General features: G+C 33.6%; 1 protein-coding gene across 3 annotated transcripts in view; it reads right to left on the reverse strand.

Moving 5' to 3' along the window:
- Positions 1-180: 180 nt before the first annotated feature.
- cplx2b (complexin 2b) overlaps positions 181-14,924 on the reverse strand; it is a 69,661-nt gene continuing 54,917 nt past the window's right edge. For all 3 annotated transcript variants that reach the window (XM_088604562.1, XM_088604561.1, XM_088604563.1), the window contains exon 4: positions 181-12,018. In XM_088604562.1, the coding sequence (XP_088460688.1) occupies positions 11,821-12,018 (198 nt within the window). In that variant the 3' untranslated portion in view covers positions 181-11,820. The remainder of the gene's footprint in view (positions 12,019-14,924) is intronic.

Raw genomic sequence — 14,924 nt, forward strand, 5'->3', positions numbered from 1 at the left:
CGTCACGCCCCCGTCTGTAAACCTGTCCTGATCCTCTACGTCTCCTCCCTGTTGTCCTTCTCCACTTAATTTCGGATTATATTGTCTGCATAGGGTCCTGAACTACGCTTCGCAGGAGCCTGGACCAGCTCTCATAATACAATGATAAATTATAAAACAATAAAACTAGCCACTCGAGTCTCTTTTTAAGAAACCATTTTATTAATTTCTTTATGCATTTCAATTTCCAAGAATTCTAAGTTGTTTTATCCAGAGATGTGACAATTCTACAGTGATTTGGTTCCACATACAGTATATGACATGCAGTAAAAGAGTTCACACAGTTTATATTCTCAACTTCCCCCCCACCCCCCCACCCCCAAAATATTATTAGAAAAAACCCTACAGAACATGAACACTTTAAGTGTGATCTTTGTAAAGCAGCCTTTTTTTTACACAAAACCTTTCAACTTAATCACATTCATTAAAAAAATAAATAAAACAAAACAGAAAACAATGTGTTTTAGTAAATGGAAATGTCATCCACACGAGAGAAAAACTTTTCTTTTTTTTTGGTCAGGATAAGATCAATGATAGGTTTTAGTGCAAATAGCAATACTGGAATGTACGAGAATTTGTGTTCAAGCAGACTGCTTGCTTTGCTCCGACTCGTGCTGTTTTCAAGCAGTTTAATTCTGTACACACCGCACATGGCAGTTGCACCAAGGATGAAGAAAATACTTTTTCTTTTCATGTCTTTCAGAAGCAGGTGCTTGTAACAGTGTTTGAATCACTTATCAAGGTCTTTTAGGCAGGACATCACTATGGCTAGTTTACTGCTATATTTGGGTGAAAATTAGAAAGTCATTAGTGATTAGCTACTGTACTGTATGTACTATGCTGCATTCTTTTCACGTTTTGAATGTTTGGGAAGTTGAAGAGTCACTTTATTTTTGTTCTAAGATCTCACCTGTCTAAAGTCCAGGGTTCATGATTATACCTGGCATATTATGACACATAATTACTTGGCCTCTTATGTACAGTAATGAGCATTATATCTGATTCTTTAGATAAGATGGAGGTAACAAATTCACTGTATATCTCCTCCTTGGAAGTGATTACATGAAACTGTCTCACTTTACTTACGTGTAATGCACTAATTTTATGTAAGAAAAGTGCAACAATAAACAGTAATGTTGTCATTAAAATACATATTAAGCAATACCAATTTTAGATGTTGTTGTCTTTTCTGGTTTTAAAACCATTGTATAAAAATTATTTTCTTTCTTGGCATTTTCTAGCTTCTTATGCAGGACAGGATAGCTCACTACATTAGACTAAACACAGTGTTTGGGATTCTGCAGATGATGAAGTTGAAAGGATTAGATAGAAGGTTTACCTTTTAAGATGTTCTGTAGTGTTCCTCAGAAACAACCCCTAAACTCTCCTAATGTAGCATCAATAAATGTCATAATGTTTTAACACTAAAGAATAAAACATCTGTACAGGACTCTTTCTTTTCACACAACTGTCTTTTGTGTGTGACTATTTAATTTTTTTACAGTTTACAAGGTGTTCTTATTTTAATGTAATTATAAAGATTAAAGTGACAAGCATGGCTTTAGGTAATACAGTTTGTACACTCATTGTGTTTACCATTGTGTTGTGCAGTTAAAAATGTATTATATGTATTTTATTTTTAACTTTTAAATTGACAAAACAGTTATGTTACCTGGGCAGACAATAAAAATCTCCAGTTATTCAGCTATATCTTTTTTTCTACGTATATTTATTTATCATTTGTCTTCTTTCCTTACAACAGAAACTGCCTAAATCGCAATATCTGCTACAGTGACAGCATAAGGGTTTATCAGCTCATTTGAATTTTCAGGTTCATTCAGCTCTTTAGTAAACTAATGCAATTCTCTTTCAAAAATGTCATTGTATTAAACAGAAAAGACAATCATGGAAACTACCAGACAACTCCTTTAACTGTAGTAAGGTAACTTCTATCAGCTTTTTGAGAATAAAATATTTTAAAATATATATAATAAATTGGAAAATAAACCGAGAAGTTTCCAGCACACTGAATATTTCCTTCCATTTCTCTCACCTAATGCATTTAATCAAAGATTTTTGAAGCATTCCAATCAATTTCATGCACACCTTAAAGTGCATTATTTAACAGCCTGTCTAAGACATTGTGATGTTCTCCTAGACTGAAAATGCATTTTAGACTGTAGTCTAAATTGTTAATTATTGTTAATTATTTTTCTAACAGATTTTATCAAATTCCCCTTAGGTGTAAAATACCTACTGTACAAGCAAGTGATATATCTTTTATTTTCTTATTCTTCAATCACAGAGAACCTAATCTACTGTACATGCAAATACAACACCAACAAATAAAGCTGAATGCCTCTCTGCAAATGAATCTTCAACAAACACATTTCTTTGCATGACATAGACTGACTGAATTTCAGACAAGAACAAAGCACCCTGCATAAAAAAATACTCCTTTCATCATTTTAATATGATAGTATCCGCAATCAAAGCTTTTCAACAATTTCTCAACTCTTCAAAAATCACTGTATTCCACCTCCTTTCTACATCTCTCCCATTTACTTTACTCCCAATCCCTAGTGTTTGAATCCTTGTGTTTTTCTCACATTTTGGGCTCCAATTTAATAGGTCTCTGGAGATGTACTGTACATACAGTAGCAAGTAGGTATTCAACTAATGCACTATAACTTAACCTTTGATCTAATCATGGCTTGGAAACGGAAAACAAAATCATACCTACTGAGCCTGGATGATATTTGTAAAACAAAATTAAATGCAATAGATTGGGTGGAATGAATGGATGGATGGAAATAGCCCTTTGCAAAATGTAGTTTTCGTAGTAGTGATCTGTCTTGAATGAAATGCTAAAGAGTTAAAAAGATAAAAATGTAAAATTTAAGGTTCTGACTTCTGTCTTTGTTAGCTTTTGGACTGTGGGAATGGAGGAACTGAAGCCCATCAGCTGAACTTCAGTTGAATGTGTAGCATGCAGAGTCACAAGTGCATTTCAACACTGCTTCCCTTGGGGTTTTACTGAATGCCAGCATGAGTTCATAGCCTTAACCCAGACCAGCTGTGAATGACCTGCTTCTGCTTTTTACAGTCTGTTGTGCTTCTTCACTGGAAATATTAATAAAATATGGTATAGGAAAAAAAGTTTTTAAAATTATTGATATTTTTTCCTTTCTTCAAGGAAAAATGCATCCAAGAAAAAATCTAATATAATAAAACCAATGATCTTATGGCCTAACACAATGGAAATTCCTAGCTTTGTTGCTCCTGGATTTTACATGATTACTCCTCTCTTTTTCTTGTATAGTTCCTGTGTACCAAATTAAGTCAATATTTTAACCTCTAATAAACATGACCATAATAACTTTAAACCTTTTAACAACTAAGCACTCATTAGAATTGAGCAGGATGTCCTACTAGGCATACATATAATTGACTATATCATCTTTATCATTCCTTCTTTGACTAATTTGTCTGCAGATTACTCAGAAGAGGAGGGTCTTCAAACACCGTTATTAACTATTTTTAGAGAAATTGACATCACTGGCAAATTTAACCTTCTAAACCAGCTATCCTGAACAACTGTAGCTATTTACAGTGCCTTGCAAAAGTATTCTGATCCTTGCATTATTTTATTGGCTTTAAAGCTTGCAGCCCTGACAATTTGAAGTAGCAATTAATATTTGCTATATACTACTCCACACATTTAAAACAAAGACAACAAAAAGAAAGAAGACAACGGTTTAAGGATAAGAATCCAAATGTACTTGAGTGGAGTCAGTCTTGACTTGAATCTTACTGGAAGTCTATGAAGACTTGAAAACTGCTCTCTGTGCAGGATCCCCAAGCAAGTTGAGCAACTCTGTTGACTAATAAATTGCACTAAACCTGCATACAGTTGATAAGCTGGTAGAGAATGACCCCCCAAAAAACTAACTGCTAGAATTGCTGCCAAGAGTTCTTTCACCAAATAGTGGATTCATTGGACTATATACTTACACAATTTTCATATTTCATTTTTTTCTCTTCTGTTTTTGTTATCATTTACTGTAACTTATCTTATCACTAGAAGCCTTCAGCTTGACCATTCTGGTTTTGAATAAAATATGAAGTTTACAAAATGTGTATGTATTTTGTTGTAATTTAATAGGAAGGCCCTGAATACTTCTGCAAGGCAAAGTTACACTGCGTTTTTAAAGAAACACCACAACTATCTTTCAAAATAGACAGTTCATTATAGTATATTCATGCGTTTCTATCATTCTTAATAATTCCCTAAGATGATTACAAAAATGGCCCAAGTGTCCTGAAATAACTACAAATGAAAAAAAAGTAAATGGTTTTAATACCCCTTTTTGCTTTCTAGTCTTTAATTCTGATAGCTGTGGAGACTAGGCTTGTCCTTTAACAAAAGTAATCTTTCAACCAGGAATAATGGTAACACGTTAAATAAAAAAAAAATTCTTAATGCACGTGTCCTTTCCACCTTTGAACATACAACATATTATACAATATATATTAATTGATATTAAATATCTAAACAGGAAATGTCACAGCTGTAAATGTTTTTGTATGACTCGTTCAGCCCTTTTGCCCCATTTTAAGTTTGATGCATTAAAGTTTTTCAAGACATATGAGCCTACTAATACTGTTCTTATACCAGATTCACTTGCTGAAGTTGTATGTTTATAAAACAGGCTACAAATGACTTTGATAGCTACTTATTTCAATAGCTGTTAGTCTTTTCTGACAATTGCCTAATTGGAAAAAAAAATATATTGTCAGATATAATCAAGAAAATGTAATGATTTATTTTAATAATTTCTGTTATACCTTTTTTCACAGTTCAGAGATTTTTTCATGACTTTCTCAATAAAATGTAAGATGGTTTGTAGAGTATACTACCACTATTTTAGATTTTAGTAAGTTTAGTTGTAGGGGTAGTGTCTCATTGTTTTTTAAAATTACAATTGTAAATTCAAGGGCATCAAAAATAAAAATATTTTAAGATATATATATATACATCTGCAATAGCAAAAACTCAATAAGACATTACTTTACATATACTCCATGCCCAATTAAGCGGATTAAAAATAAATAGCACTGAAATATCTGTAAAAATCTGCTCTTAAAATCATGTTTTTAATGCTGTATATCTTACAGTTAAAGGTAAAAAAAATAAACAGAAGCTAAATAAAATAAAAACAAAAGTAAAATGAAATAAAGTAACTGTACAGGTCAGTCAAGTTATAAATAATCATGTGACAATGAACAACATACTGTAGGTGCAAAACCTCAATTACATAATTGCATGAATAACCCTACCAACACTGCCAGTACTAATATCTTAAAGTGTCCTCATATGGAGTATAAAAATAATACTCTTCTCAATTTCCTTTTTTAAGATTTTGATTCAGTACATCATTCTGAGCTGAAAACCCCTCCACTCACAAAACTGTCATCAGAAAAGAGCTATTCTGAAAATAATTTGATGTGATATACTGTAATATTACTTCATAATTAAAGGAGAATGTTTCTACATCTCATAAAAAGCCTAAACCACTGGATTCAAAAGAACAGATTCTGTTGAAGGAAAAATAAAATGGAACAGGAATGTTTTGTATTGATTGATGCACAACAGAGTTGTAAACTCCGGTCTACTTTTAGTGTACACTGGAGAATTGAATGCCATGTTGTGTCTACTGAGTGTATAACCTCCATATTGTACTTCAGTGGAGAATTCTGTTAAAGGTGGAGCAAGTTGGCCAGATACAGATTACGAGCAGGGACAAACCAGTCCGACAACATTAGCTAACATTACGGACAGACACATAGACACACAGGTAGGTATATACATACAGTTACATACAAAGACATCATCACTGTGGCTTTTAGAAAGAAAAGTACCTTTCAGACACACATTTTAAATAACATATATATTTATAGTTGTTTTATTACAGGAAATGAAAAAAGATGACAACTTTTTAACTTTTTTTTTTCTTTTCAGGTTCTGACCCTTTTTTCTGTTTTAAGTATTGCAGTCTAAACAATATGGCTTTAACTATTTGAAAAACGTTCCACAGAGCAAAGAACTGAAATTACATTTTTAAAATAGTTTTCTTTTTCTAGGTTTCCACACAATTGTCATTGTATTCCTCCATCAGGAGAAATAAAAGAGGTTATCCTATAAGGAAAAGAAAGCTCAGTGTTGGGTCTAGGCATGAGATGTTTAACCCAACCACACAGATGAAGTCATATTCTCTTGCTTTCAGACATCAAGATTGCACTTTAACACGTTTATACGTTAGATTATTTGTACGTTTTCTTTTTTTTTACACTGTGATTAACCTTACATGCTAAAAACTAGTTTTGAGTGTTTTTGGAATCTGTTTCAAAGCTCAGAACATTTATACAGCAGATAAATCACTTCATTGTCTACAACAGCTTCTTAATTTCATTTTAAGTTTGTTTTTGACTTCATCTAATGCATGATACTTGGCAGACTGTTGTGCCTCTACCCCAAAGTCCCATTTTAAAACACCAGACCACTGTCCTCAAAAACACCTAAATCTTCTTTCAAAATGGTGCATTTCAGGACATTTCTTGAAATGAAATAGTGATGAAATAACCCAGAAATAGTTATCTCAAATATATTCTTTCAATATTCTTCAATCGGACAGTTCTAGTACTCAGTGTTGCAATTCAGAAATATTTATCTTACCCTAACATTGCTTGAACACTGGTGATTAATTGGACGTAAATCTAAGATTCAGTATGTAGACAAGATAAGGTGCCAGCTGAATTATTATTTCAATTTTCATTTTTTACATTGCACCTAAAATGAAAATAGATATGTCAGTAAATGCAAATTTGTGAATTCATGCCTGTGTGTTCTAAATGCCATTTAGAAAACTGGTGATTGGGATGTTTTTAAATGAATGTAAAAAATGAAGGAGAAATATTTCAACAAATCATAAGAAATAAACACATATTAAGTCAAATCTATGTGTGCCTAACAAGGAACTAATTTCATTCAGTTTCTCTACTAATAATTCAAATTCTCCCTTGCTTGACAGTCTTTTAAACTTGTTAGTTCAGAACATTCAACAATAATTTTAACGTTTGCAACACAGATCACGTGTAATGCCTACTAAGCAAGGATCATCACGATGCATCAGGTTTTTCTTCTACATCTGAATGTTGTTTAATTTCATTAAGGTATGCTTCTTCATGTAGTGTAACATTTAGTTTTCTCTTTTGTAATACAGTTACTGCTCAGACTAGTTACCATAGCAACATAAAGTCCAAACCTCCTCACACATCTCTGTCTTATAAAGGCATCTTTCTATAGCCCCTAACTCTGAGCTTTCCAGAGTGTGTGTTCTTGTTAGAAAACACAACAAAGCACTACCTTTGGATAACCTTCACCCCATTTATTTCACACTAAACATCTCACTGATATAGTACACTGCACGTCTGGGATATACTTCAAAATGCTGGTACATTAACACTTTGAAGCAACACTGTAATTTAAAGTGTTGTCATGTGAAATACATTTGTGCCAAACTTCCTGTATTCTGAAGATCAGCTACATGAACGAGAGTAAATGCATTTGTTGTTACTGTAAAAGGCCTCGACTACAGTTTAAAAGATGATACAATCTATTGTATTGAACAATATGACTATGGAACAGTTAAAATACCAGTATCCTGAAGTACATTCTGCAGCCTTCTGTCTTGTGGGAAAGTGGATCCCATAAAATAAGCAAATTACTATACAAGCAACTCTCTTGCATAGTTTAATTATTTTTTTATACCGAGAACCATTACCTGAGATTTTTAAATAGTGTCCTAGAACTACAACTTTATGTTCTGTGTAAATCAACAAAACCATGCAAATTAATGGTTAATTTGTTGAGAATGACAAAACTTATCTCAAAAGGGGGCTGGAAGGAGGGTAGGGGGGATCCTTCTTTGGTCTTGGTGTTAACAGATTCAAACAGGCCACTTCCATAGCACTCTTTATCATTGCATTGTTAATAAATAGGTTGAAGGAAACCAACATCTGATAGAATAAGGCGTGACTTCTGCTAACACACTGATTCATTCTGTATACTGTGGCAAGGGTGAATAAAACATTGCAGAACTTTTTAGCATAACTGCGCATTTGCATTAACAACGTTTATTGGACATGCTTTTTTTGCAGAGTTATTGATTGTGCAAAATTAATATAACAGGCTTTTGCCAAATATCATCAACTGCAATTGACATAACTTCAAAGATAATTGCCTTTTATAGTTGAATAGCTCCAAATGAGTTTACTCTCCTTGTCTTAGTTGCCTACAGGTTGAAGTTGAAAATATTTACCCACTTTAAACATAAGAGCCAACAACAGCTGACAATTTCTATTATGGTAGCTTTTTTGTGTATATTGTGTATATGCTCATTTTTCAAATGTTTTGCACACTTTAGATAGAAATTCAGTTTGAGAAATGAGGGTGCTAACTAGTATCTGAAAAGTCCTTGTGAAAAAATGTTAAAAATATTTTAATAGTTTTTTTTTTTATTCTTGTGATTGTATGCAACAGGAATTAGTTTCTTTGTTATTTTATCAACATACTGTACGTAGTGCACACATTCAGTCAGAGGTGGTTGGTTTCCTTTGCGGAACCCTCACTAAAATATCAAAATTTACTTTGAAGGAAGTTGAAAATCTGCCCTAGAAGCAAAGGCAAAACTCTGGCAGCAGATCTGAAGACAAAATAGTGGGTTAGAAGACAGCCTGTCTGCAAAATAAATCTATATATACCAAAATCCAAATATATAGATATAAAAAATACAACTTACAAAGTTATCAGATCCATTTCTAAGTAGGTCAAATTTTCACTTTAAAGGTAAATAACTGCGTGTAAACATTCACATAGAAGGATTATGATGGTAAAGGTTGTAAACATTTCTATGGCAACTATAATTACAAAAATGGAAGTTACTCTTATCCTGTGGTAGACATCTCACATCTTACATCTGATCCTTATGCACAAATGATTGGTCCCTGTTTAAGCCAACAAGACAATGCTTCCATTTTGTTGGTGCCTTAGGTTGCACACAGAGAGTTTCATGAAAAGATTGCTAAAAGTCACATTGCAAAGCCTTTTCAACTTTTGGCAGTCATCATGTTTTGTGTTATCTAACCTTTATTTATCCAGTTTGCTTAGCAAAACCAATCTGTATGTCAAATGAAAAAAAAAAGAGAAAGGAAAGTGCATAAGGGACCCTGTAGAAAGGCGATTGGAGCTAAATTTTAGCTATAAAATAAAGAAGAAATTTGTTTTTGTTTGTGTTTTCTTTTAAAAATCTCAGTCCCAATGACTTAGAAAGATGTGATTTCTAGGTTCTGGTAGCATCCCACTCATTAGCAGTAATAAACTTTCTGGAATCATTAATAATAGGCAAAATCATAACAAAAGTAATATACATCATATAGGACACATATATAAGCAACATGGCAACTTAAATGCAAAATTACATCATATATCGGCTACGTCCACTTCCATGCAGTGGTTGTGTTTGATTGTCTTTGGAATAGTCCTAAACTCTGGCAACTAGCCAGCTAGATGAAGGTCAGATTCCAGGTATACTGCAAAACCATTACAGACTTTGTCACCTACAGTACCCTTTAAAGCATCAATATTTATGCCCTTATGTACTTCACTGCTATCTAAGTAATTATATTTTGTAACTCATCATCAGCGCCATTTAAGTATTTTTCTCCATTTATGACACACAGATGCTAGAATGTCTTTGTGAAGTTTCATAAAAATAAAAAAACACCTTTTAAAAGGAAACTTCAGAGATCACTGAAACTCATGCACATAAAATTGGCCTTGCTATCTTCATATTTTTATAAATCCTAAGGGAAATTAAATATAAACCAAGCCAGGAAGAAATTATTCAGCTACTTCATTTTATGTGTCAATCATAGAGTCTTACATGGAGACACTAACACTTTCTGCTTTACATAAGACTAACATATATACAGTATATACTGTATATAGTAAACAAAATGCAAAATGCTTTTCATGGAGATCTCTCTCTATAGGTAACAAGTCCATTTTTAACCTTGGCTTAACTTTTAAAAATCTAAATACAAAATAATGAATTTGCAGTATGCATTGAAGTTTGAATATCTTTCCACTATTGACTGGCTTTAGACCAAGTTAATATATTTACTTGCAATACATGAAAGCCATTGGAAAGACAGACAGCAGAAGACCTCCACCTAAAATGGTAACAGAAAGGAAACAGAGTACAGGAAAGTTTGACAAAAGATAAAAGTCTGGATTTAATGTATTTGGTATGGCAGTAGCTGCTGCTGTTCAAAACATTAATATAGATCCCAAGGTATGCACTGTGCATGACATATTTATCTTAGTTAATATAAAAATAAAATAAAAAATGAAACAGGATTAGGGGGCTGACTCAATTCATTTAGCTTTTCACAACTAAGCACTGAGGCAGAAATAAAAAGGAAACCTAGTGGCGGTAGCCGATTCATGATCACAGCTGAATGCTTACTTAGGCTGTTTTAAGGCAACTTAAAATAAAAAAATAGAAAAGTAAGCAATTGAACAAAACACATCATGTTGAAGACAGAGAAAACAATCGCGAGGTTTTTAAGAATTGAGGTTGTATAGATGGAACTCACAGGACAGTGAAGATTGCTTCATCTTGCCTTCTGAGTCCCATTTTACCATCAACAGTTGCCTCTTCAGCATGGCTTGTGATAAGGAGAGGCACAAAACTGTCTGATGTGTTACACTTACTTAAGAAACCTATTGCAATAGTTAACAGCCTACTGAAGGATCTCAGAATGAATCCATGTCATGGAAAACTACCTTTTGAGTTATCTTTAAGTGAAATGATGACTGATTTATCCGATTTGTTTTTGTGTGTCACAGTAGTAACTTGCCCCACTTTATACATTTTATTATACAATTAAATAAATTCTGTATTTGACAAGCACAGTTTAGCAGCTCAAAAAACAAAAATTAGACTGCAGTTATACCCCAATGGGAGCAATCTTGTTTCCCATGCAAAGAAAGACAAATGTATAAATCATCTCGCCACAAACACCTCTGTGCAAGAAAATGCACAAAGGCATATGCTAAATTAAACTCACGTTTTGTAAAAGGTACCAAATCCATGTCCTATTTTCTTAAGCAGCCTGTTTTGCGTAGTTGGACTATATTACAAAATAACAATAAATATATGACTTTCTGTAATGAAGAGCTTAATGCAGTTAATACAGCATGTACATTTTTAAACAAAGTCTCAAACATATTTTCAAAATGGATGTTATACTTGCCTTACCTGTTTAGGGTGTGCATTAATTTTTCATACAGAAAGCCTGTTATTTTTTTATCAGTGGACAACATCTAAAAAACACCCCAACCAATTAATGCTTCATTAAAAAACAAAAATACGTCTTATCGAGCGAGAGACAGGAATTCTGAGATCCTTGGTAGTGTCACTAGTTTATTAGTAATTAATTAATTAAGAAAATGAAACAAGAAAAAGACAAATAGATCAGTTCTTTTGATTGGCTGTTCAGATTTGCCCGCAGACTGTCGTGCGAACAGATTGTTTGAGGATGATTTTTACTATTACACTAATTTTAAAAACGGCGCTGTGGATGACCCAGTTAGGCAATCTCACCCAATCCCCTTCTCCCGCCAGCCCCATTCACCTCTCCTGCCCCTCATGTCCGTTACTTCTTGAACATGTCTTGCAGGGGTCCCGGCAGGAATTTGAGCACAGTGTCCAGGATGCTTTCCTCCTCTTCCTCGTCGTCGTCTCCGCAGCCGGCAGGAATGGCTTTCTTGGGGCGCGTCAAGGACCCCTCGCAGGGCTGCTCCATCGCTGCCTTTTCTTCCGCCTCTTTCTCCTCCTTCTTTTTCAGGCCGTACTGTGGGCAGACAAAGCAGAGCTGCCACAGTGGAACAGGGCAACGGAGCTCCTCTTTCTGAATTGCACTGTTAACGATTGCCGCGATAGCTCAATACAAATCTTAGGTAAGAGATAATCTTCCGATAAATCAAGAGATAAGAGGGCAGCATCAAATAAATAGCGAGGGTCAGATTATTTCCCTAGCTTTGATTTTACAATCTGTGATGATCCTTTGCCCTTTGATGAAATCGTGTTCCTCATTATACTGTAATTGCATATTGACAGTGTATAGATGCATGACATTTGGCTGTGTGTGAATTTTATGAAATAGCTTAGAAAATTTACAACCTGTAATTAATTCTATTTTATCCTGATATTTCACTTTTGCTACATGGAGCAGGCCACGTACTTGCACTCTAAGAAGTAACTTTATTTTTCAGTTTCTTAAACATCGTTCAGTTGCATGCTCATGTTTTCATCTTGTTTTTAATACTTTGCTGCCTACATAAAAATGCTGTATCTATACACACACACAAAAAGATACTCTTGATCTCATTTGCTATTGCCTGGTCTAAGGTCTGACAGGATATTATAGTGGTCCCTTATTGCTGTGCTGACTTTCGATAAGCAACATCCCTTGATATATATACAAACAGCACAATCTTCATATCCATCTTTAATAATTTGCTGATATTTTCATTAAAAAATCAAATGCTTTCTTTTAGGTTTGAAAGAGATGAGCTGAAATCACATTAAGCAAATTTATGGAGCACACATAATTATTTTATTATGCAAACTAATTAAACTTTTCTGCCTTATGATTATGATAGAAGAAGGGTTGCTTACAATACCTGTTTGTGTTGTGGGACTTTGTATTTTGCGGGTGTTTTAATCTTGGATCTGAGATTAAATAATTCACTCCATGATAAAAAAGCAAAGTGTATTGTCTGTGTAATAGTGCGACAAAGGTCTGAATAGTTGACAAGGTCTGAATTCTGAAACAAAAATTAAAAAAAAAATTACTTAATGTTATTGTATGAACACAATAGTAAAGTGGAAAAAAAACATTTTTCAATTAGGGAGCTTTAACATAAGTGCAGTATTAAAAGAATTGTATCCCCTCTTCTATCATAATCATAAGGCAGAAAAGTTTAATTAGTTTGCATAATAAAATAATTATGTGTGCTCCATAAATTTGCTTGATGTGATTTCAGCCCATCTCTTTCTTCAACTATGCCTTGGCTGTCATGTTCAGGTTCACTGATTTCATTATTTTTCTTTTTACATTAAAGCTGTCTGCGGCAGTGTGATTGGAAACCGTTGACAAATGTATTAGACAGTGTCTCGTCAAGTAAATAAGTGTGTGGTCAATGACAATGTGCAATGGCCAATTATTTTACCAACCAACTGGGAATGAGCAGTTTTTAATCAACTCGGGTTTGCCACTGCGCCTTTTGTGCCAGTGCAGGTGATATGAGGCCTATGTATTACTTTCCTATGAAATATGCACTGTCAGAATAATCTGCCATTTTTCACACTGAGAGCTCCATAGTGCCCATCGCAGGTTTAGTGTTGATTGCAAGAGTCCTGACAGCACTGTGAGCTTGCAGTAAGATGGAGATGGCTGAGTCAAGTCCACCCAATCTCGAAGACACTCAGTTAATTGTCCACAGAAAGATGGGAGATCCTGCCCCATCTAGTACAGCTAAACTAATGATACAAACCAGTCTCAAACTGACAATTGTCTGAGCACCACTATAGCACTCAAACTGCACTTGGAGTGAGAAAAGATTTCTTAATGGGGACGAATGTGTTGCGTGTGAATTACTATCACCAGTCATACAGAAATCCTTACTGACATTTTTTTTCTTCCTCTTACATTGATAACGCTAGACAGTAATTATGCTTTTGTGTTTTTTTTTACTTCTCTTGTCTGAACAGCTGAAGCAGACTGCAAATTAAAAACACGCTTTGTTTGAATTAATTATATGTTGCGTACATGCTGGAGACTGGAATGAGTTCCATTAAAAACAACTTCTATTCAGTTTTAACTTGTAACTATTTTAAAATTGGTTAATCTTGGTATTTACACTATATTCAACTTTTTATTTGATTAGCTTTCTAAAGAGTGAAGCAAATGAATGCCTGTTGAAGATTGAAGTGCATACACAAAAGAAACATAGGGATACATTTACAGAATGATTGCTGTTATATTTTTTTATTTTAAATATAATTTATATATTCCATAAAATCATAATAACATGCTTATTATGCAATTCATTATTTGTTTTTCACTTAAAAGGCATAGTTTTACTTCAGCCTTTTTAGATACCTGACCCCTTTTTAAAAGCAGAATGACCCTTTTAGATTAATTTATTCAATAAAAGGGTTCATAAATGCTTATTGTTGTTATAAAACAAAATGGTGCTGCACTGGGCAGCTATAACTTGTAGGAACTAGGCCCTTGGCAATGATGCAACCATGCAATGGTAATAAAATAAAACTAATGGGGTTAAAAAGGAACTAGACATTGAACTGCTGAAAATCTGGCAATCGTGACGCAAGAGGAGCAATAGTGGGTGAACACTGACTACCTTGTCTTTTTGACACCAGACAAATATGTGAAGGATCTGTAGGTGATAAGACACCAATGTGCAAGTAAAGAATATCGAGATTTCAGACGACTATATGTTAAAAAAATTGAATCATTTGAAGAATGCATTATTTCTTTGAGCATGTTTGAGAAACAACAACAACAACAACACTATTATAATTAATATTAATAAGAATATTTAATAGCAAAATAATCTCAAAAACTCAATTATTGATATAGTTTTTATTGTTTAGAATTAATAATAGTAACAGTTAAAGTGCTCTTCTAAAAAAGAAAAATAAGACATTTAGTTTTTGTTCTACAGGCCTATT

The sequence above is a fragment of the Lepisosteus platostomus genome, chromosome 13 (genome assembly GCF_059453375.1).
Source record: "Lepisosteus platostomus isolate fLepPlt1 chromosome 13, fLepPlt1.hap1, whole genome shotgun sequence".
Classification (NCBI taxonomy): domain Eukaryota; kingdom Metazoa; phylum Chordata; class Actinopteri; order Semionotiformes; family Lepisosteidae; genus Lepisosteus; species Lepisosteus platostomus.